At 37.8% G+C, this 21,389-nt stretch overlaps 1 protein-coding gene across 9 annotated transcripts in view; it reads right to left on the reverse strand.

Annotated features, from left to right (window-relative positions):
* Positions 1-16,509, reverse strand: part of ETV1 (ETS variant transcription factor 1) — a 67,860-nt gene extending 51,351 nt beyond the window's left edge. For 2 of the 9 annotated variants that reach the window (XM_040548186.1, XM_040548182.1), the window contains exons 1-5: positions 15,745-15,965; positions 15,479-15,612; positions 14,597-14,684; positions 12,782-12,829; positions 2,744-2,797 (exon numbers count right to left, since the gene is read on the reverse strand). In XM_040548186.1, the coding sequence (XP_040404120.1) occupies positions 2,744-2,797; positions 12,782-12,829; positions 14,597-14,684; positions 15,479-15,523 (235 nt within the window). In that variant the 5' untranslated portion in view covers positions 15,524-15,612; positions 15,745-15,965. Of the gene's footprint in view, positions 1-2,743; positions 2,798-12,257; positions 12,705-12,781; positions 12,830-13,361; positions 13,388-14,596; positions 14,685-15,478; positions 15,613-15,744; positions 15,966-16,121; positions 16,345-16,395 lie in introns of those variants that run through there. The other 7 variants (XM_040548184.1, XM_040548188.1, XM_040548183.1 and 4 more) reach the window with 7 other exon arrangements.
* Positions 16,510-21,389: the final 4,880 nt, after the last annotated feature.

Raw genomic sequence — 21,389 nt, forward strand, 5'->3', positions numbered from 1 at the left:
TAGGGAAGAAGTTTTTAACCAGAGTTTCCCAGAACTGCCGCTGTTACACTGTTTCTTACAACTCCTTTCAAACGTTGCAAGTTTCAATTTAAGACCACAAACCTACCTCAGTTTTAAAGCCTATTTTTCAAGGAATGAAGCTAGAAATAAAATATAACTAAGATTATACCTGGGCTGTAGCTGTTTTAGAGGAGCATCTACTTTTCTTTACATATTCTGTAAATCACATTAACCCATCTCCTTTATCTGTACATGGCACCATAAATGAGCTTTTTTCAGAAAATTTAAATGAGGCTGGAGAAATAAAGCGCACCAAAAATGCATGGCTTGCTTGTCTCTGGACCAGAAAATGACTGTGACCTTCACTAGTTTAATACTTGTGTCCTTCACCATTTGGGGCCTAAATGAGTGTATTAGTCACTGAACCCACATAGGTGCACTTTTTGCAATGAAAACTCACCCATCCTCTCCCAAAAGAAAGAGGGAAAGAGGGAAAGAGGGAAAGAGAGAGAGAGAAGGAGAAAGAAAGAGAGAGAAAGAAAAAGAGAGAGAGAGAAAGAGAGAGAGAAAGAGAGAAAGAGAGAAAGAGAGAAAGAGAGAAAGAGAGAGAGAAAGAGAGAAAGAGAGAAAGAGAGAAAGAAAAAGAGAAAGAGAGAAAGAGAGAAGGAGAAAGAAGGAGAAAGAAGGAAAGAAGAAGGAAAGAAGAAGGAAAGAAGAGGGAAAGAGAGGGAAAGAAGAGGGAAAGAAGAGGGAAAGAAGAGGGAAAGAAGAGGGAAAGAAGAGGGAAAGAAGGAAAGAGAAAGAAAAGCCAAGTGCTCCTGCCAGATTCTTGCCAGTAACAGGGTTAACGCTGTTCAGACTTACAGATTATATATAGTAAGTAATTATAATACAGTTTGAAGGCAGGTTTGGATCCTAGAGAAAACAGTCACAACCGCAGCACTTTTGCAACGGTAATTTCCCCATGGCTTTGGTTATGTTCATCTCCATTCCTGTTTTGCAGAGCCCACAGCTACATACATTATATACAAGTGTATGTCTGAAACTCCGTAACCTTTGCCAGAGTAACTCTCCAGGAAGCTCTCCTGACCTTTACTTAAGATAAAGAAAGCAACTGAAATGAAGAAATAAATGTTCCTTTGATAATACTGTGTAAGCTGTGGCTAAGGAACTTTGAAATACAACAGCATTAATGAAATAGCTATATTAGGAGAATTTCTTTATCACCAAAAGCAGTGACAAGCTTCAATGGGGCTTTTCATTCACAGTTCACAAATTATTTTCCAAGAATCATTGACTTGTTGTGTAACAATAATTGTGGGTTAATAGAAGCCCTAACTGTACTTTGTACTCTTACACAAAGGATGTATGCTTGGACACAGCTCCATATGTAGGATAAAGTATTTAATTTTCAATGTATAGAACAGTTTCAGCTTTCATATTACATTAAAAAAAAAATCTGTGAAGGCTGAGGTGAAAAAAATAAATAAACTGTTACAAAGGGTAACTCTAAAAGTGACCGTGCTTGCTGGTTGGTATATGTACAGAAACTTGTAGAGAAAAACAAAAACTAAATTGTTGCTGTTTAGGTATACTATCAGCGTTCCAGGGAAGACATTTTTTTTTCTTTTTCTCCATGAAATGTTGTCACATATGCTCCAAATATTCTTAAAACTGTTTCTAAATAACTGGAAAAATCCTCTACAATACCTATATGAAAACTCAACAACTCTGAACTTGTTTTTTAGGGGTTAAAGACTATTGTAATTCATTTTTTTCTGATCTCTCAAATTTTAATCCCAACATATCAGTACATGACTGTCTTTAACAGCTATCTGGTTTAGTGAACTGCAGTAATTCACTCTGATAGGATAAATTATTTAAGTTATTTAGCAAAACGGAAAAGCTACCATGCGCTCTGCTGCAATCAGCAGACACTGTTTAGAAAAGACCTGATGATGGAGAGAAGAATTGCCATGAGGAAGAAGGATGCGTGAAGAAGCTGCAAGAAGTCTGTGACTTGGTCACACAGCATCTCTCATGCCATATCTTTAAAATGCCCTTGAAACCACCTAAAACCACAGACCAGCACGTACAGTATTCTGTTTACCAGAATGAGTAGCAGTTTAGCAGGTATGGGCAAGATTTGAGGGACACAGGTTAACAAAATAACTTTGGAGACATGTTAGTAAAATAGCAAACAACACAAAGCATCCAACTTAATACAACTCCTGCTTTCTTGCTTTACTTCAAACTAAAACTGTGTTTTGAGTAACAAAATGCCACATGCTAGAATTACTTAAAAATGCTCCAGCAGTGTCTGTACTTGATTATGTGCAGACGTTTATTTATGTATTGGTACACAGAACCTATCGAGCAGCCCAATTTCTGCCCGGTACAGTTGTCTCCTACGTCCCTAACACCTGACTTGGGGCAACATCCACCTCCTCATACCCCAGGGACAGAGAAAGCCCCTCTGCCTCCAGGCAGGACTTTTCCCTTGCTTCCCTGGGGTTGGAAATGACAGTAGCTGGCCCCCGCTAAAGGTTATACCTTCAGGCCAAAGAGCCATTTTTGGCTGCACATCAAATCACCGCTTGCTTTATCTATTCCTTGCACTGATGTCACTGCCCAGCAAAAGGCACCATCACATGATTACAGATGACACAATAAATAACAAAGAGCCAAATATAAATATACAAGTACATATTTTTAAGAAAGCAATGATTCATACTATACTTACAACTTTCAGCCTGATAGTCTGGCACAAACTGCTCGTCATTGTCAGGTACCTGAGCTGAAGAAAGGAAAACAAAAACAAACAACAAACAAACAAACAAACAAAAAACAAAACAACAAAAAAAAAAAACGAGGAAAGAATTAAAAGAAGCCATTAAAGCATAAATAAAGACTCTTGTGCTTAATTTGAAGCGCTGCCAAGTTTAAAACTAGGGTTTTCATTTCTCTCATTGTTGGGCATAAAAATCAGGCAAAGCGAACCATGTCACTATCGGACAAACCCTGGGGTGAAGCTGTGTGGTGCAGCGCCAGCCCCGAGCGGCCCCGGCACAGAGCGATCAGGGCAGGAGGACGTGAAGGCTGCCTCTGGCACCCACCCTGCCTCACTGCCCGCACCAGGGTCTGCACCTGCTATACCACCATTGAAAACCAACAGTGCTCGTTTGCAAAACATTTGCACAGAAAGTCTAAGTAACACCAAATCTTAGCATTTAACACCTATGCATCTTTAACCCCAAGCCACCGCATCTTCGGCATACTTAAAAACAATTCCAGTTTTTCGTGGCAGTCAGCCAACACAGTAGGGTTCTTTTCGCTATTATTTTAAATACTCAAAAACAGCTATTTTACCAGACCACAGAATTGCTGGTTCAGTAACATTTCAGACATAAAAAAATAAATAAAAAAATAAAATAAAATTATTTAAACAAGAATCATTATTAACATCCATTCGACTTCTGCAAGATCATCTTCGCTCTTAAGAAACTTTCATCAGAAATGTGAGCTACAAAATACAATCACGGTCTGCTGATAACATAATTTTGCTTCTGTGGTACCACAGTTCCTTTTCTTTGTGTACCTAGGACATTAACCGTACTGTCTTGAAAACTCATTTGAACCATTTAAGCTGAGATACCACTGAACGTATGTTACAGGTGAGTACATTTGAATACCGGCAGAACATTATTCTAAGAAGCAGCATCCTCAGAGCACGACTGGTTCTGGCTACATCCTACGGGAGATTCAGCTTACCGCATCTGAACTTTGTCATCTTTTGCTCAACATATGCTAACTACAATCATCACAGCAAAGCTTCATAAAAGTATCTGTTTGAAAATATTTTAATTTACACAGTTCTTGTCTAAAGACAAGCAAATAATTCATATGATCTTAATTAAAAGTAAGCATCTGCCATGATCCGGTTACCCAACAAAATTCAAGAGGTAAATACTGGTTATATAATCATTTACTGAAACAGTGACTACCAAAACATGAAATACGGTAAATGATAAATATAACTTTAATGCCCTTCAGAACACTTTCTAGTTTAAGACACATATCTTCTCCCTCATATATGTACAATTGATACTAGTTTTAGCAGAATATATATGAATTAAAAACATAGATTTAATTATAATTACTCACAAATATTTTGAATGTGCACTACAGTACTCTTCGTGGACCAGATCTCCACTCCTTACTCAGGAAATATTTCTAATGACTTAACTGGAAGGTTTTTTCCTGAGTAAAGAGCTCAGAATCAGGCTCATCATACCAAAAAATTATTTGCTCTCGGTTTTAAAACAAATGTTTAAAGTCCTAGTGTCTTAATTGCAGCAAATACCTCTAAAGAACAAATGACCTTGGGAACTCTGCAAACACAGATTTTAAAGGAAGTGAGAGTAAGGTAAATACATGAAGGGTAATTAATATTACTCTGAAAAAAAATACATAACTACTGTTGTTATTTTTTTTCAAAAAACATTACAGAGACTCTTAGAAGCCAGTGTCTCTGAGGATGTTAATTCCTCAAAGTTTGAATCTGTATAAAACATGCATTTTACCAAACCAAATACTCCCAGTATTTTTGATGCATTAAATCTTTCTTTCCTCCAGAGAAACCACAGGACTCCTACCAGAAATGAACTCAGGTATACAACATGAGCCCATATATTAACACTCTGTAATTTCTGACATTTGATGTAATTCACTACATTCAAATGTTAGGCATTTTCCTAACAAAAATGCCGATTATTTGACTGCCACTGAAGAATCCAACCATGAAAATAAGGTTTTCTATGTAAAAATCAATTCCTATGGTTTTTATACATTCCTGATTGTTTTTGAAAGGTTTGTACTCTAAACATTCAGAGTTTAAAGTAATTCTATCAAGTAATTTCTTGTTTACTGAAGACACATCCCACACATTGTTCTTAAGCCAGCTATCATTTTCGAATGCAGCAAGGAGGTTAGTATGACTCTAATGTTTTTTTATACACATATGAGCATATATATATATATATATATATGTTAATTGGTGAAGCTGGGATATTTGAAAAAGGCTAAAGAAAGCAAAACAAAAAAATCCCTCCTGTTGAAATCAGAACGCTACATTTAGTGATTATAGAACTGGAACAGCAATCTTATATAAGTTTCTAGAGCATATTCTGTGCGTCGGACTGCTTCACCGGTGCTTTATTCTGGCTTTAGCAGTTTAACATGACTTACTTCAAGTAAATCTGGTACTTACTATTTCAGCAAATGAAGTCAGTTTTTTTCCCAGTGAAAAAGTAAGAAAACATAAAATACAGCTGGTTGAATCTTCACACAAAACCAGTCTATTACTTTAGAGACACTGGCATTACCCCTGATGTGGTCTGGAGTAAACAAGAAAAATACACTTCATTCATGGATCCCAAAAATTTATGAAGACATATTTAATAAAAATCAAGGTGCATCAGAACTGTAGAAACAGGTGGAGACTGTGCTGTCAAAACGTATTTTAAATACAATACTGACATAGCCTAAAAAGCCTCTGTAGGACAAGGAATACAGCAAGCTAGGAAGTGTTTAAAACCCTGCCAAATATAAACAAAACAAAGAATAACATCCAAAGTGTTCAACCCAGGAACATACATTTCCTACTGGAATCTATTTTTAATAGCATCAGTACCTTACAAATAAGCACACAAGCCTATAAAAAGAAATTAAAAGGACCCACTAACTGTTGGAGATGAGAACGTAAATTATTCCTTCATTTAATCTGGTTTTTGTTTGTTTGTTTGTTTAAACTAGCAGAATTGCAACTTACACATGATTATATTGCAGAAATGCAAGCGACCGTCAACCCAATACATATACTTCTTCCGACAGCATATTGCTGTGAGAAGGCGAACGGTCTGGATACATCATCCCATTACTCAAAGGAAAGAGCGCTTTTATACCCTGAGTTTGGATAATTACAGGCAGCCTTTGCAGCAAATTAAAAGGACAGGTAAAGACACTTTAACCTGAATGTCTGAAAGGAAAACGTAACTTGCAGCGTTGCAACTGTCTGCACATTTGTATAGGTATGTCATTCATTTCCTCTTTTCTTTTATTCACAAATACTGCAATTCAGCAAGGCTGCCATAAAATCTTCATTGGTCTTCTGTTAACATACTCAAGACAGGACACAATGCATAAATCACCAAAACTTTTTTTTTTTTTCTACTTTGCCTTTCAGAGGAAAATTGAAAAAGATACCTGAAATGATCATCTAACTGAGTGAGACTATTTCCCTGAGCTACTTAATTATGGGGGTTTGAGAAGGGAAGTATATACCAAAAGGCTAATAAAAGGTTTTGAAGGATATTAAGCACGTGGCTTTTACTGCTAATAGCAGAAGCAGCTACATCAGTTCGTTCTGCATTCATAGCCATCAAGTCTCAGACTCCTGAAGTAGACAACATCTGCAGCACAAACTATCCAGCTCAGTCTAGATTATTACCAAAAGTTTTCTTTTTCCTCTGATTAAGCTACAACGTCTCAAGAGGATTTGGGAAGTGCACAAAGATGTTAATGATGATCTCGAGGACATTATCAGTTTAGATTTTACAGTTTCACTACCTACTCAGTTAAAACCAGTTTGCCAAAAGCAAACATTTACAGCACAAAAATACGTAATACTTGTTTGTAGTTTTCAGAGCTTTAAAAACCTTTAAAAAGCTGAACTGACAGCACATTTTACAAGGGGAAAACAATTCAGAAAAAGAAAAAAAAAAAAAGAAAGTTTTAACCTAGAGCCAGTTAGCTTGCTTTCCCTGCAAGTAAACAAAAATAAAAAGTCTCTATTAACAAGCATCCAGGACAAGAGGAGTTAATATTTAATTAAAACCAGCTCTATCCACTGTAACAATGACCTGGAGCCAAACAAGGCAGAAGATGTATGAGTCATTCTTTCTGCCAGTGAATGAGACAGCTGATCTCCGAAGCAATTCCTCAAGACAAGCAGTCAGAACTGGAGTTCTGCCTCCATTCACAAAAACACAGTCCAGCATGAACCATGTGGCCCCAACCACAAGCTTTTCATGTCACACCCTTCCAGAAAGCTACAGCAAAGTAAACTTGAACTTTAGGCATAAACACACTGATTTCACTGCTTTGTCTCAAGATGTAGTGCAGACCTGCTGAGGAACATATTTAATAAATGAAAAGTTAAGCGAGCTATAAAGGGCTTAAATTTAACTCTTCCTTCTCCCAATTACAAACTGCTTCCAAAAGCAAAACTACACTCCAGGGAAAGGTGTTCTTGTTAAAACCCAGCAACTTTCCAGAAAAACAAGGAGCTGCAAACCTCCTTGCTTCACTTAAAACTTTATTTTGGGTATCATGACACTTCCTCTGGTGCTGTGTTCTCTGACCTCAAGCTACACTTTTAGAGCCAAGAGACATTTGTTTTAAAATATCAGTGATTTATTCAAAGTGCCAAAAGAAATTGAAATTGACAGGAAATTATACATGGCCAGTGCTGTTTTGGCTGGAGCTAAAATAAGACTTCAGGCCTCAGAAGTAATGAGTCTATTGAGTTTTCTTTGATTCACTGTCAGTTCTGAATATCTGAAAGATTGTATACATTTTAAGTATTCCTGAAAGCTAGAGAGGGGGGGTAGGGAGTTGCTTTTTTTTTTCTCCCTTTTTTTTTTTGGCTTTTTTTTTTTTTCTCCAGAGGAACAACTGTTTCTAACAAAGGAGCATTCAGAAGGCAACACAGTGACAAATTTCAAGATGGTTAAAAAAAATTATTTCCCATAAGCACTGGATTTGCTGTCAAAACAACACCAAGCCCTTTTTACATAAGTGAGATGCTCTGAGTAATAAACTTAAATGCAGTTCAAAACTAGCTCCAGATCTCAAAATTCTTCCTTATGTGAATAATCCCTAGGAATATGAAGATGGGTTTGCAGAATCTGCTCTTCATTTGGTGCTATACTAAAAATGAGAAAAAAATTAGCTTAGAAGGAACACTTGCATTTAACATTTTGCTACATCCCTCATGGTTCGCAAGCCCCACTATGCCTTTGAAAATTATTATTTTGAATAAAAGGAATTTACTTTTCCAGCAAACAAGGAAAACATTAAAAAGTTTATTATTATACAAACTTTCAAACTTGTAGATTTCTGGTGGTTTTATTTGTTTTGGATTTCTTTTTAAAAGAAAACACACACACCCTTCCCATTTTGCCTAATCTAACTTTTCTCCATTTTTTTTTTTGCACAAATACTTAAGATCAAGAGTTATGAGTATTTGAAAGCTGAATCTGTCAGACTACTAGAATCCAAAAAAAAAAGAAGCTATTCTTTGTATTACAAATGCCAAAATGAAAATCTTTTCACTGCTTTTTACAGTATGCCCAGAGCTCGGCTATGAAGGTATTAAGGCATCCTTTCTCAACTATCTTTGCTCCTAGGAAAACATGGATAGTTGCTGAATATGGCTACATAGCATTTGCCTTACACTGGCTCAATTTTACAACTTTTTGGCAGGAGAAAACTAGTTAGTCACAGTAAGCTGCTACACATCTTCACTGATTTAAATGAAACCACTTTAACTAGAGATGTATTAGAAGACCTCTTTTATTGAAAATGTTCCTTTATGACTAGTTTTTAGTTCTTTTTCATACCTCCTCATCCTCCTCATTTAAGGAATAAACTAGAAGTCAACACTAGATTAGGCATCACCACAACACTGGTGCATCCTTTACCACAGAAGACTAGAAGGCAGAAACTTATCTCCTAAAGTTCACCTAAAATGTGGGTATTAATTATTTATATTAATTATATTTAAAGTTATTTTCAGATACCAAAGACTGTTTTTTAGATCCTGGTAGCCGGTAGTAGCCATCCACTTAATTTAGCTAAGCTATGGTAGAGGCATGAACCCATTACCTGTAGCTATTATTTCAAACATCTTACTGTTCATTTAAGTCTTTAGTATTTTTTCACGTCACCCAAAGAACATAATATTTTATTTTTTCGGTTTATTACCAGCTGTAGAGCAGTTTATCTACCTCTCTAAGAAGCAGATCCAGTCCATAAATTAACTATTTGTCTTCGCTTGGGATGCTTTTTACATATCTTTAACAGAGTGTAAGAGGAATTTGTATCTGAAACAGTAATTTTTAATAAAAAATCTGTTTCTTGGTTAATCTATTATTCTCCCAAACCCAAACGCTTTCACCACGCAAAGGAGGCTCTCGCTCACTAAGAATTTGTTTTCTCTCTTCTTTTTGTTACGGAATAAAAAGTAACAGCTACCATGATGAGATAACATTAGATTAATATTTGAACCAATTTTTTCAAGTCACTGAACAATCGCTATCTGCCAAAACCAATCTAATTCCAAATATACGGAATCAATAAAGTCATTTTATAATTTTATCATGACAAAATGTTGCCATCAAGTTATTTAAATATAAAACTAAAGATAATATCTGAATAATATTTGCCTTGGATAGCAATAAGTAATTTTAACTATTTCCTTTCAAGTTTGAAGGATGAAGCAATTATTAAAGGCTTCCCACTTTCAATTTCTGGCCTCAGGAAACAGTTATAATCTATATTCTGTCCTGCATAACAAGTGACAAGAGTTAAACTTATTTAAACCAAGTTTTACATCAAAATAATTCTTTCTTGTACATTTAATACTACACAGAGTAAAAAGCAAAACTCATTTCCATAAAAATCTACTGTGCAGCTAGCAGAACACATTTGTAAGTTTTCTGCAAGTAGCATATAGCTTGTTAATTATGGAGTAATAAAATATTTAAGAGATTACTAAATGTTTACATTTTTGATTAATTCTTTTATACATATGAACCTTCACCATTTTCAGTAGGAAAAGAACACATTTCTTTTGTGTCTTCTTGTTTGCCACCAACTTTTCACAGGTGACGTTAAGTGTAAATGATCTCCAGGCTAAAATATGTGATGTAGTATGGATAGCTTCAGGAAAAATGAAACGAGCAAAACAAAAAAATCAGCAAGCATTCTTTGCATATAATAAAAAGCAACTCACTTTCTTCTCCTAACTAATAAGTAGATTTTTGACCTGGTTACTCCCCACTGGGGATCTGAACTCGTGGGAGAAACCTGGTCAGCTGCCACTGCTTTTCTTAAAAAGGGTCAAGATGTTTTAAAATTTCATGGTCATTTCCCTGGCTCCAGAGCATTATGAAAAGAAATATGTAAACATTACTGATGCTGCCAAATTGGCAGACTTCTAGCCTATGAAGGTCCAGAAGAACATAAATGGACACATCTAGCAATGGGTAAACAAGTCTGATTTCAAAATCTGTTTCCTGGCTAAGCTCATCCATGTAGACATTTGAGCAGAGCCACAATATCCTCAAACACTAGCATGCTATAAAGACTACCAAAAGTAGTTGGTTGGGCTTTGTGTTTTTGGTTTTTTGGTTGTTTTAATAAAATTTTGTGCTCAAGTTAATAAAACAATATTTGATTTTCTCATCTCGACTCTTTCTTTCAGTTTTAGCTTAGCCTTTAGAAAAGCTGTGCAAAGTTTGTATTTTATAGAATAGCTAAAAACATGGCGTGGCCTTAAACACATAGATTTCTTGAAGTATTTCTAGAACACTGAAAAATCTGTAACATTTTGTTTTAGTATGTTGTCAAAAACATTATTATAACATATAGCAGCTTAATGCTGCTCTATGAAAACACAACTTTTTCCTATTTTTTTAAATTATTTTTGAATACTTACCAGATGATGCTATCTGCATTTACAAAGGTTTCTCCACCTACCTGACATACGACTAGACACCTTTCTCTCTCAAATCCTGTCTAAATTTATTAAGTGAAGTAGGCACAACTAAAGGGAAAAAAAAGCTTTGAAACAATTCATCCTAGTCTAAAATAAGCATTTTCCCATTTGCCATTACAGTAATTTATGTACCTATAGAAATGATTAAATCAGTTTTAAATTCCATATTATTTTTCAAACTTACATTATTATCTGCACATGCATTATGAATCTTCCTGCATTTTTCTGACTTATGATCAAAGATATCAAATCATTTTCAGAAACAAAAACATCCATGCCAGTGAAAAATCAAAGTAAAAGTTCTCCTCTCCATCAAAAAATAGTACCTTTTGAATAGCATTTTAACATACTTCTGGCTAGTTAAAATGAATGAGCTGATGCAAAATAAGGAGATCCTTAGTAAAATTACCACAGAGAGACAGTTACAGTTGTATCTGATCATTATACTACAAAAAAAAACTAAACAAACAAACAAACAAAAACTATCTTGTTACAGGACATTCTCTTTCCAATGACTAGGAAAGAATCATAATAATTCCTAAAAATACAACCTCAGTTCCGTGAATTTAAAAAGGACTTTTTGACTACTCAAAAATAACTACATGCTAAAAATAATGATAGGAGAATAAGAATGTCAGCAGAATAAACTTATTTGTAGGTTAAGAACTTGACTAACTACATATAAAGCTGTTAAAAAAAATCAGTATGTAGCCAAGTAGTCACCAGCAATATTTCCTTCTTTCTATGAAAACCAGCAGCAAGAAGCTCACCCCAACATCTCTCCCTTCCCACAGAAGCTGAATATCTATTCTATAAACAACTGTGCATAGTCCAGTCCATAATAAAAAATAAACATATGTGAATATCCACATTCATTTAAATCAGGATAAATTTGGAAAAACTATGTTAGCTTGCATCAAAATCAGATTTATTTCATAAGTTTACATTAAAATTTAAACCAGCAATATTAAGAACAGACAATGCATAAAAATCTTTGTGCTTGAAATAAACAGTACTCTACATATCAAGGGAAAAAAAAATATCAGAAAGCATTGCTGAAGAGAACAAAAACACTTCAACAAGCAGAAAGCTCCTCTGCATTTTGTTAAAGTTCTCTTACAGCAGCAGCTCATCTTTTTGTTATTGGTAAATGAATCTCTCAATAGCTACTCTAAATTCAGATTTCTAAATTTATTGTTTTTAATCCTCTCTTCAGCAGAATGCGCTCTGAAAGATTATTAAAAATACTTAAAAGCACAAACAGGTGTAAAAAAGACCGATGTCAGTTCTCTAATCGTCCAATACACAATCTCACAACTACAAATAGGAAGAAAAAAAATAACATGCAAAATATTTAAAGGTTTCATTAAAAAAAATAAAATAAAGAAATAGTACTTTTAAAGTATTCCATACACACCTAATGTTCTGTGTTGTGAACAGGGTGGAAAGAAGACACTTGCACTTAAATCTTGAAGCATCCCGTCCCGATGAACCCAGAGAAACTAATTTCTGCCATCAGAAAAGTACTCCACCAGAACACCAAATAATTATATGTGCTGCTCTAAAGGAAACAGCAAGCCCAGTTCTGGCTGTGTGTAGTCTCTCGAGGTACAATAATATAAACCTGATCAATTGCAATTAAAATCTGAACAGAGGCTTAGAACTTGAAGTCTTGGTGCATTAGTTCTTGCCAAAAGCAGATGTGATTGTGAGCTGGAAGCAATTTCTCCTGGTAATTTGTGATGACACTGGGTAGAGCAGCCCCAGAGTCCCCAAAGACAAACTCATCAGAGGCTCTAATGTATGCATGACACATGAGGTGGCTCTTTTAGAGCTCAATTAATTGGGCTGAACATTAAGACAGCAAGTTCAGGACTTTTTTTTTTTTTCTTTCCCTCCAGAGTTGTTTTTCCTCTTTTTACAAGCATTTTTTTCCCTTACCTTCTGCAAGCCATGTCTCCTGTAATTGGCTCAGATCTTGAAAGAGTTCTGCAAAAAGATGAAGACAGGGATAAAAGATTCACACCTTTAATCTCTTCATAAGATTAAAATATACTCAAAAATACATTTTTTCCCCCTGAAGAAAAGCATATGTGAATTCTATTTTGGCAATCAAACATATAGACAAATTAGATATTTTCTGGTTGCAGTTAATGATTTTTCTATACCTGTATAACAAGTACTTACTGTATTATTTTATTGGCTCTTGAAATAATAACCAGAATATTAATCAAGTTCTACAAAATAACAGGCTTATTCAGCAACACAGAGAGAAGTTAAAACTGCTAGTATTTCTAATACAGGTGAACTACTTCTCCCTATACAACCCAGGCCTCCTCCTGCAATATCTGTCTGGATATCTGTCTCTCTTGGAATTTAACGCAAGCTGTGCCTGAGCAAAGACTGAATATTTTTATTAGCAGGATCGTACTGATCATATAAAAATTTTGAAGCAACGACCTGAGGTGCTGCAACAGCAAACAGAAATCGAAAACCTTTTGTACTTCCCCTGATGTTTTACCATGTATGACAGGAGAATCGCCACTATTTCCTCTATACTGTACTTACTGTACTTCTTTAAAGTGAAACCACTTCCTTCATGGACTGAGTTTTGCAGCAGCATAACCTTTTTGCAGTTCACTGAAATCAGTTGGTTATAATGGGTGCAAATCAGAGCAGCATTCAGATTATTTGCAAAGCTCAGAAACTCAAGTTACAAAAACTCTGTTTATGGACAGCTAAGTAGGATATTTGAACTGACAAATGGTTTATTTTTAATTTACTGTATTTTGAGAGTGACTTCCTCTTTTATGAATGCTGACAGATAGCTATTTACATACACTTAAATGACAGAAGCTATTCATTTATTTTGTGGACTGATACATCATGTTCGTGTTGGGAAATCATTTCACTGACAATCAGAAAGTTGTTTTCTTTTGCATTTGCCCTAGAATAAACTTTTCCAATACGCAAATAATTAGAGGTTTTAAAAGCATATCAGGCTGTCCTCATCCTGATAAGATGGATGTAGGGGTAAGATTTAGGCCCCTATATACACTCCTGTATGTTTTTCATAATTACTGACTGACCTTTTAACCTAGAGAAATGTTAACTAGACTACAGATCTCAAACCCCAGTTATGCAAGCAGCTACTGATGGGACTAAGTCACAAACCTTTGGCTCTCCAAAACATCTTCCATTCTAGGCTTCCTTAACTAAATTTCCCAGGGCTTTTAACCCTATCAGTGTTACGCTGGCACCGGAACAGTAACAGAAACCGGCTGCCAGACAACAGGAGTTTGACTACTAGCTCTACAGAAAAGCTAAAGTGGTCTCCACACCAGCATTCCCACTCCTGCAACCACCAGTGAACACACACAGTGAAAAGGATGTTAAAAGCCTGGAGGAATGTGGAAAGCCCTGAATCTCATGAGGCCTAAAGGTGAAAAAGCCAGGTGAATTCTGTCTGTGACTTGTGTCAGATGCTGCAAAGGCTTGGCCTCAGCGTATGACATCCATGTGCCACATGTGCAGTGATACCTAAATGCAACTGGGTAAGTCAAGGAAAGAATATCAACTTTATCAGTTTTTGCCTTTGCCAGTTTGTTTTGCAACAGTAAAAGCAATTTTCTTGTCTTGTTTATTCAGATTGATCTAGATAAATATATCTCAAAAATAAATAAAAAAACAGCTCTCAGAAAGCTTCTCTGCATTAGTAAGTAAGGGGGAGGGGGGGAGAGTAGAACAAGCCCTCACCTTCTGAATCATGAGCCAGGTCTCTGTTAATGAATTTTCTTTTCCTGACATTTGTCGGTCTCTCATTACAGTTTCTCCCACGCGGATTCTATAAACAGGAAAGATCAGTTACTTTAGAAATCTGAGGTTTTTTTTTGTTGTTGTTGTTGTTTCTTTTTCTTTTTTTTTTTTCATTTAATTAAGAATACTCAAAGCCAGCATGAATTCTTTACGTTTTCAAACAGGGAAATGATCATCTTACAGCCTCCAGCTTCTAGCAAAAGATATTGCTGAGTACGTAACATCTTCCAAAAGATTCCTGTGTCTAAATGCAATGCATTTCTAGCTATCCATGTAGACATCCATTTGTGCAGATACATGTGTAATGTGTTCGAGTAGCAACACAATACCAACTATGTATTTTTAGCATCTAAAGTACACAAACCTACCCAATAGCACATAGATCCTCTCTGCATATGCTATGCAGGAGAACCCAAATATAAGATTCTAATAGACCGCCTTGTTTCCCTCCTGCGTTACTTATAAAATTGTTTTCAAAGTCCTGAAAGCAAAGGAAAAAAAAAAAAGTTAAGGTTTGCCTCAACTTCATTCTTCTGAGTGTTGCAGGCAAATGCAGCCAGAAACTTTGAATGCAGCTGCTGCTCTTGCCTTTCTGATCCTCTAAGCGTGTGCATGATTTTTTAATCATCCCAGAACTGTCTTTAAAAGAACACGATGCTTTATTGAAATAACTAAGAAGATAAGCCCATCTTGCAGGCAAAGCTCCCAGATGAAGAGTCGCCCCTACAGCAGTAACAAAGCAGATACTCTGTCTGCAAAACTCCCCCACAGAAATAAGTCGGAGTCAAGTTTATAAACACCAACTTTGAAGTGATCACTCACATTGGTGACCATGTAAGGCACTTGCTGGTCATAAAATCCATCCATCCTGCGGCTCTTCCACAAGTCTTAGCCCAGTGTTTTATTTACTGGGCATTGGATCTGGAGATTTCCTCGGGATCTGGCCTCCAGTCAGCCTAAAGGGGAATACAAGATGGCTTTTAGGTTAAAAAAAAAAAAAAATCATGAATGAACTGCTCGAATTTGCATAGCTAATTAACCTCAAAGAGTCCCATTCATAAAAACAACCCTCCCTTCCCTGCCTTCACCTGGGTTCCGCGCTTCTGCCAGGAAAACAGGGCGCGAAAGCCCCGGGAGGCAGGAGCGGAAAGGCAGGCGAGAGGCAGGGGCTGCTCACGCTCCCCCCGGAGCCCCGGGCGAGCCGTGCGAGTGGCAGCCCCGGCTAGCAAACGTGGGCTCGGCTCGAAATGGCGATCGGCGCCGCGCACCTCACGGCTGCGCCCGCCGGCCGCCGCCACGCACAGCCCCACACACGCACCCCCACGCACCCGCACACGCACCCACGCACACACACACACCCCCACACGCACCCCCGGCCACCTTCTCCCCCACGATCGCTTTCTCGCCACCCTCCAGCACCGCGCGATCATCAGAGGCGCCGGGCAAAGTTGCGGGGAAGACCCACCTGAAGGCCACGCGCGGCGGTCGGCTGCGAAAAAATTCCCTCCAAATTTAATAAAAACATTAATTATCCCCCGGCACTTCCCCCTCGGAAGCGGCGAGCGCCACTGACAGAGCTCAATCCCGTGGTTTTTCCTCTCCTCCTCCTCCAGGGGCCCCCAAGCCGCGCCGGCGGATCCCCGCCGCCCATTGGCTCCCCGCGCCCCCCGCCGGATCGCCGGATCGCCGCCCGCCGCCCGGCCCCGGCCCCGGCCCCGGCCCCGGCCCCGAGGGCGAACCTCAGCCCTGCCCTCGGCTCCTCTGCCGGGGGGCTCGGAAATCATGGCTCGGATGCGCCGCCGTGCCACCACACCGATCCCGGGATCCTGCTGCGGCCGCGCCACGGCCCCCACAGCCCCCAGGTGGCAAGGCAAGCCCCCGTCTAACCCCCCATCTCGCCCCCCACCCCTCCAAAAAAATAAAATAAAATAAAATAAAGTTTAGCCTCCCTGGCTTCAGAAAAGCAAGAAAACACACCCCCGCCACACGCTGCCCCGCTTTTTCTTGTGGCACAGCAGTCCCACCAAACTTCGCGGAGCCCAGAGGTGAGGACGAGGTGAACGCAGCAAAAGGTTCACGCCACTTTGGAGGCTTTGCACCACTCTGTCATGACCCCGTGGCATCCCAGGGTTGTTTATTATTGTTGTTGTTGTTGTTGTTATTATTATTATGTTATTATTATTATTGTTCTTGTTGTTGTTATTGTTATTACTATATTTTATCTGAATCATAGAAAGCAATTGTTACTTCTCCTAGGATGACACAATTTCTAGGTTTTGTGGACAGAATTTGGCTGCATCGAGGCACCAGAGCGAGTGTTTGTGTTTTTTGGTGCCGTAGTGCCAGGATGGGATAAGCTCAGGATTTCTGATGGCTTCTCAAAGTTAGTTTCTTTCTCTGCATAGAGTGGCTGTTGGAAGGCTGTGTCTGAATACACTTGCATTTTCTGAACTGCCAAAATTCAACAAAGCAAGTTGTGTGGTTTCATACAGCAGCCCTAGCTGTCCTGGCTTTGCGCACAGAATTGCAGGTATTGCAGCAATCGGGGGGCATAGTCAGGACTCCTGACACGGGCTTGCTGTGAGATACAAAGTTTCAGATTTTTAGGATCTTGTGCAGTTTCACAACCAACAGGCAGATCCCCAAGTGACCAGGTCCTACTTTGCCCTCGGCCATTTCCGAGGGTCTTATTTACAGCTAAGTGTGTAAAGGCAACTAAAGAAATCTCCTTTTGTGCAAATTGCCCACAGTGGTATTAACAAAATTTAGTTTACTTCTAGATTAATTTGTATTGAAAATGACAGTTGTTCCTCTATATTCTGAAGTATATTACTTTCCCCTCAACTTTTTCCCCTTTCTGCTCTGTTCTGATATCACTGTTCATACTCACTTGCTACTGGTCCTGTCCAGCCAACGAAGAGCGAAGCCCCATGTTGCCACCACATCCTCCTTCCCGTACTGCATTTTCAGGGAAAATCTCCACCACCCGCTGCTAGCTTTCTGTGTTCTTGCTGCTGCCATCTCCCCACACACATGCCAGCACTCCTGGAATTACAGGAGGGTACTTGATTATATTCTAAACCTTGTATAAACAGATAATAATTTTATTGTGTTCTTGGCCAAATCTCTAAGTTGCTGCTCCTGTACACTGCTTCTGTGGTATGTAATAGAGAAATAAAAATCTACAGGTATAAAAGCCGTTTCCTGGATAATGATTCCATCATTCACTTAGTTATACCCATGTCCAGACTAGAGCAGCCACTGAGTCAGGGAAACACGATGGGCTTGGAAGGCAGTGGGCTCTGGCTACAGATCTGTCCCCAGGGAGCACCTGGTATTAACCCACAGACCAGCCAGGTTATCTGCCTTTGGCAGAGCTGATGAAGCTCTCTGGTTGTCCATCCCATCCTGTTGAGCTGATGTCTGAGCCACTCATCAATCAGCTCCCAAAACACAAGACACTCTAGTCTAAATCCAAAGCAGTGATGGATTGCCTTCTCTCTAAACAGTGCACTAAAGATTGTTAGTGTGTATGTTCCCCGGATGAAGTTTCTGAGGGACCTCAGACTCATCAGGTGTTTGTCACTGCCTGTGGATTTAGCGCAGCTCGATCCCATCCTGTGCTTCCCTGCACTGCGGCCTGCACATCACTGGTGGTTTACAGAGCTGGAAGAGGCCAGCACCCTGCAATGGCCAAGCTGTCTGTGCTCCTGGTTAGGCCGTAACTCCGAGAGTTACATGAGCATTACAGGTGCCCTGGCAGGAGACACGCTGTCGTGCTTGCTGCTCCTCACGTCACACACCTCTGCCTTTCCTCCTCATCATCTCTGGCCCTTTCACACATGCTGAGGAGGAAAAGAAGAGTAAAGCTATTTTGAAGCCCTCTTTATCCTCCTCTCTGTTCATCCACTGTGCTGAGTGGTACTCAGAGAAACTTCATTAACTATTAAGAGGTAGATGCTTACAGGAAAAAAAAAAAAGAAAAAAAGAAAAAGAAAAGAAACATAACTAGTGGTAACGCACTCCAAGGTCCTTGTGCAGAAATGCAGCCTTGTACCATCACCAGTCATACGTATGTTATATGTAAACTGGTGCAGCCACAGTAATTATTTTGTAATTTTGCATTTTTGTCAGAAATCTTGAAATTTTGCTTCATTTTCATGATAAAGAAAAGTTTTTTTTAACTATTTCCAGAAAAAAACAACACACTGAACATTTTTGGTCAAGTTGAATATATTCTACAAAAATGTGAATTTATTTCAATATATTTTTTTAAACTAATTCATCTTTTCTAAGTCAATGTTTTAGAAATAAAATATTTGTTTTCTTTTAGAAACAGAGTTGTTCTATTACATTATTAACCTCCACTATATATTGAAAATAATATATTATTTCCATTTTGTAATGGCAATGTATACTTCACACATATCTTAAAGAGGACAATGAAATATATATTTCTTGCTTGATATGAAACACACGAGCTACAAATCATTATTTTAACATAAAAAAAAAAAAAAAAGTAAATCCAGACAGGCAGAGCAAGTGAATATCTGATAAACATTGTTTTTTCCTGGAAAATGTAAGAAGAATTTAACCACATTTTCAAATAAAGAAATAAATTATCATAATCCAGTGTGATGAAAACTAAATTCAATTAAAAACAAAACAAAACAAAAACAGCTGACCTGATAACAAAACAGAGAATTACACTCAGAAATGCTTTATGCTGAAAAATGTTAGCCATTTAGACACCTTCATAAAGTGCCTCAGAAAAAGGATAATCACAAGTAGCCAAGTATGTTTTAAAATAACTTAAAAACAGAAAAATCTTACCTTTTTTTTTTTTTTCCCCAATTGTTTAGCTTAACCATTCCTTCCAGGCATTTCCCCAGAAAAAGTGATGTATTTATGAACCTGCTGTACAAAAAAAACAAGGGATGCCATCAATCCAAACAACTGTTGAACAGCAAAATTTAAAGCATAGTCTACAGCAGACTCAATATAATAACAACTAAGTGTGTGACTGACTTCAGCAAAACTATGAAAAGCTAATGAGTTTTCTCTCTGACAAATTAACCCTTGACCACCTACTGATGATGAATCTTTCGGCATGTTGGAAGTGGTTATTTTGTCATAATGCTACTGGCACACAACAAAGTAGTACATAATAAAAAAAAAAAAAAAAAAAAAAAAAAGAAAAAAAAAAAACAAATAAACAAAAAAGATAAATGAGAATGGCAGATTTTTGCCCAACAGTGTGGCTTTTTAGAAAGCCTTTGGTTCAAATACAGCATCCATGACCAAACCTTAAACTAGAAAAAGAAAGTACTAGTAGGAAGGAAACACACTATGATTATATCCATATAGTAAACCATCAGATGTGGAACTAAAAATGTATACAAACAAGTGTCTTCAAAGAAAGAAGGAAGAAAAACAAAGAAGTAATCTCAGTTAGTTTTTAACATATGGATTAATAACACATTGCATACATCATTGTAATTTAGTATTCGCAATGCACAAACCTAGAGGCCTTCCTAAGTAACCACATTTAAATGCCTGTTTACCTGCTAATGCAATGCAAGGTAATTTTCAAGTAAACATTTACATGCAAGAAACTTACGGTAGCCAGGAAAACAAAAATTAAGATACACCATAAATTGTGCAAGAAACCAAATGCCCCCACTTATTTATTTATTTATATTACAGGTGGAAAGTGAACCCAGTTTAATATTTTCAGCTTTCATCATAACTAATAAGACTTAAAGCTATAAAAGCTTTATTAAGGAGAAAGCCTGGCAACTCTTGTTGACAGAGCACTGTCGCAGAGCACTGAGGAGCGAAGTAAACTTAGTCTGGTTCTGGCTCTACCAGTAGTCTGCTGGGTAATCCCTGAAGGGGCAGCCCCTGGCATTTCACTGCTTTTTCGTTCCTATGAACAGGGACAATGATTCTTTCTTCATTTGAGAATTATTGTTGAAAATAACAAAAAGCCTATTCCTAGTCCAGGTCCTGACTGCACCTAGCACCTTGGATTGTCATAATCTACCTCTTTCTGACTTGGTGGAGGGCAAAAGTCATGCTACACATACAAAGTAACTTCAACAACACTTGCTACACAACAGAAGTGGGTCATCCAGACCTCTGAATTGATGCTCAGGAAAGAACACTCAACTGTGCGTACCATCACAACCAAAGCAGTAAGCAATCCTCTGCCACAAAATACCAGAGAACAAGTTAAATGACAGTTTGATCAACTTGTATAAATCATTACTCTCCAGTCTCAACAGTATTCATTTCCTGACCGATCGAGCAAACCAAAATAAAATAAAAAAGATACTAGCCTCAGACTTAACATAACAATATGAGTCACTGTAAGAACAAACCAAGTAGAAACATATAAAGTAAACTGCAATGGGTTCTTGCAGGGTCAGTGAAGTTCCTAGCTTGCTGTCATTGCAATTACACTCACAAAATGGCCAGCCATGATTAAGTGCTAATGAAGTAGCCTAAAAGTCATTTGGATATCAGGCGAGTCAAAGAATTTGTGCACAAACCCTAATCTACAGATGGCTTTAATCTGCATGTCCTCCCTTATGAATACTGAGAGAGAATCGTGCAAACACTTCAGAATCCTTCACATATTTTACGTGAGATTTCTGTCCCATTATAGTTCATGTGGCCTGTACAAAACCTCAAATCTCCTGATGCAGTTATAGTCTAAGACAAACATGGA

This window comes from Cygnus olor, chromosome 2 (genome assembly GCF_009769625.2).
Source record: "Cygnus olor isolate bCygOlo1 chromosome 2, bCygOlo1.pri.v2, whole genome shotgun sequence".
NCBI classification, from domain to species: domain Eukaryota; kingdom Metazoa; phylum Chordata; class Aves; order Anseriformes; family Anatidae; genus Cygnus; species Cygnus olor.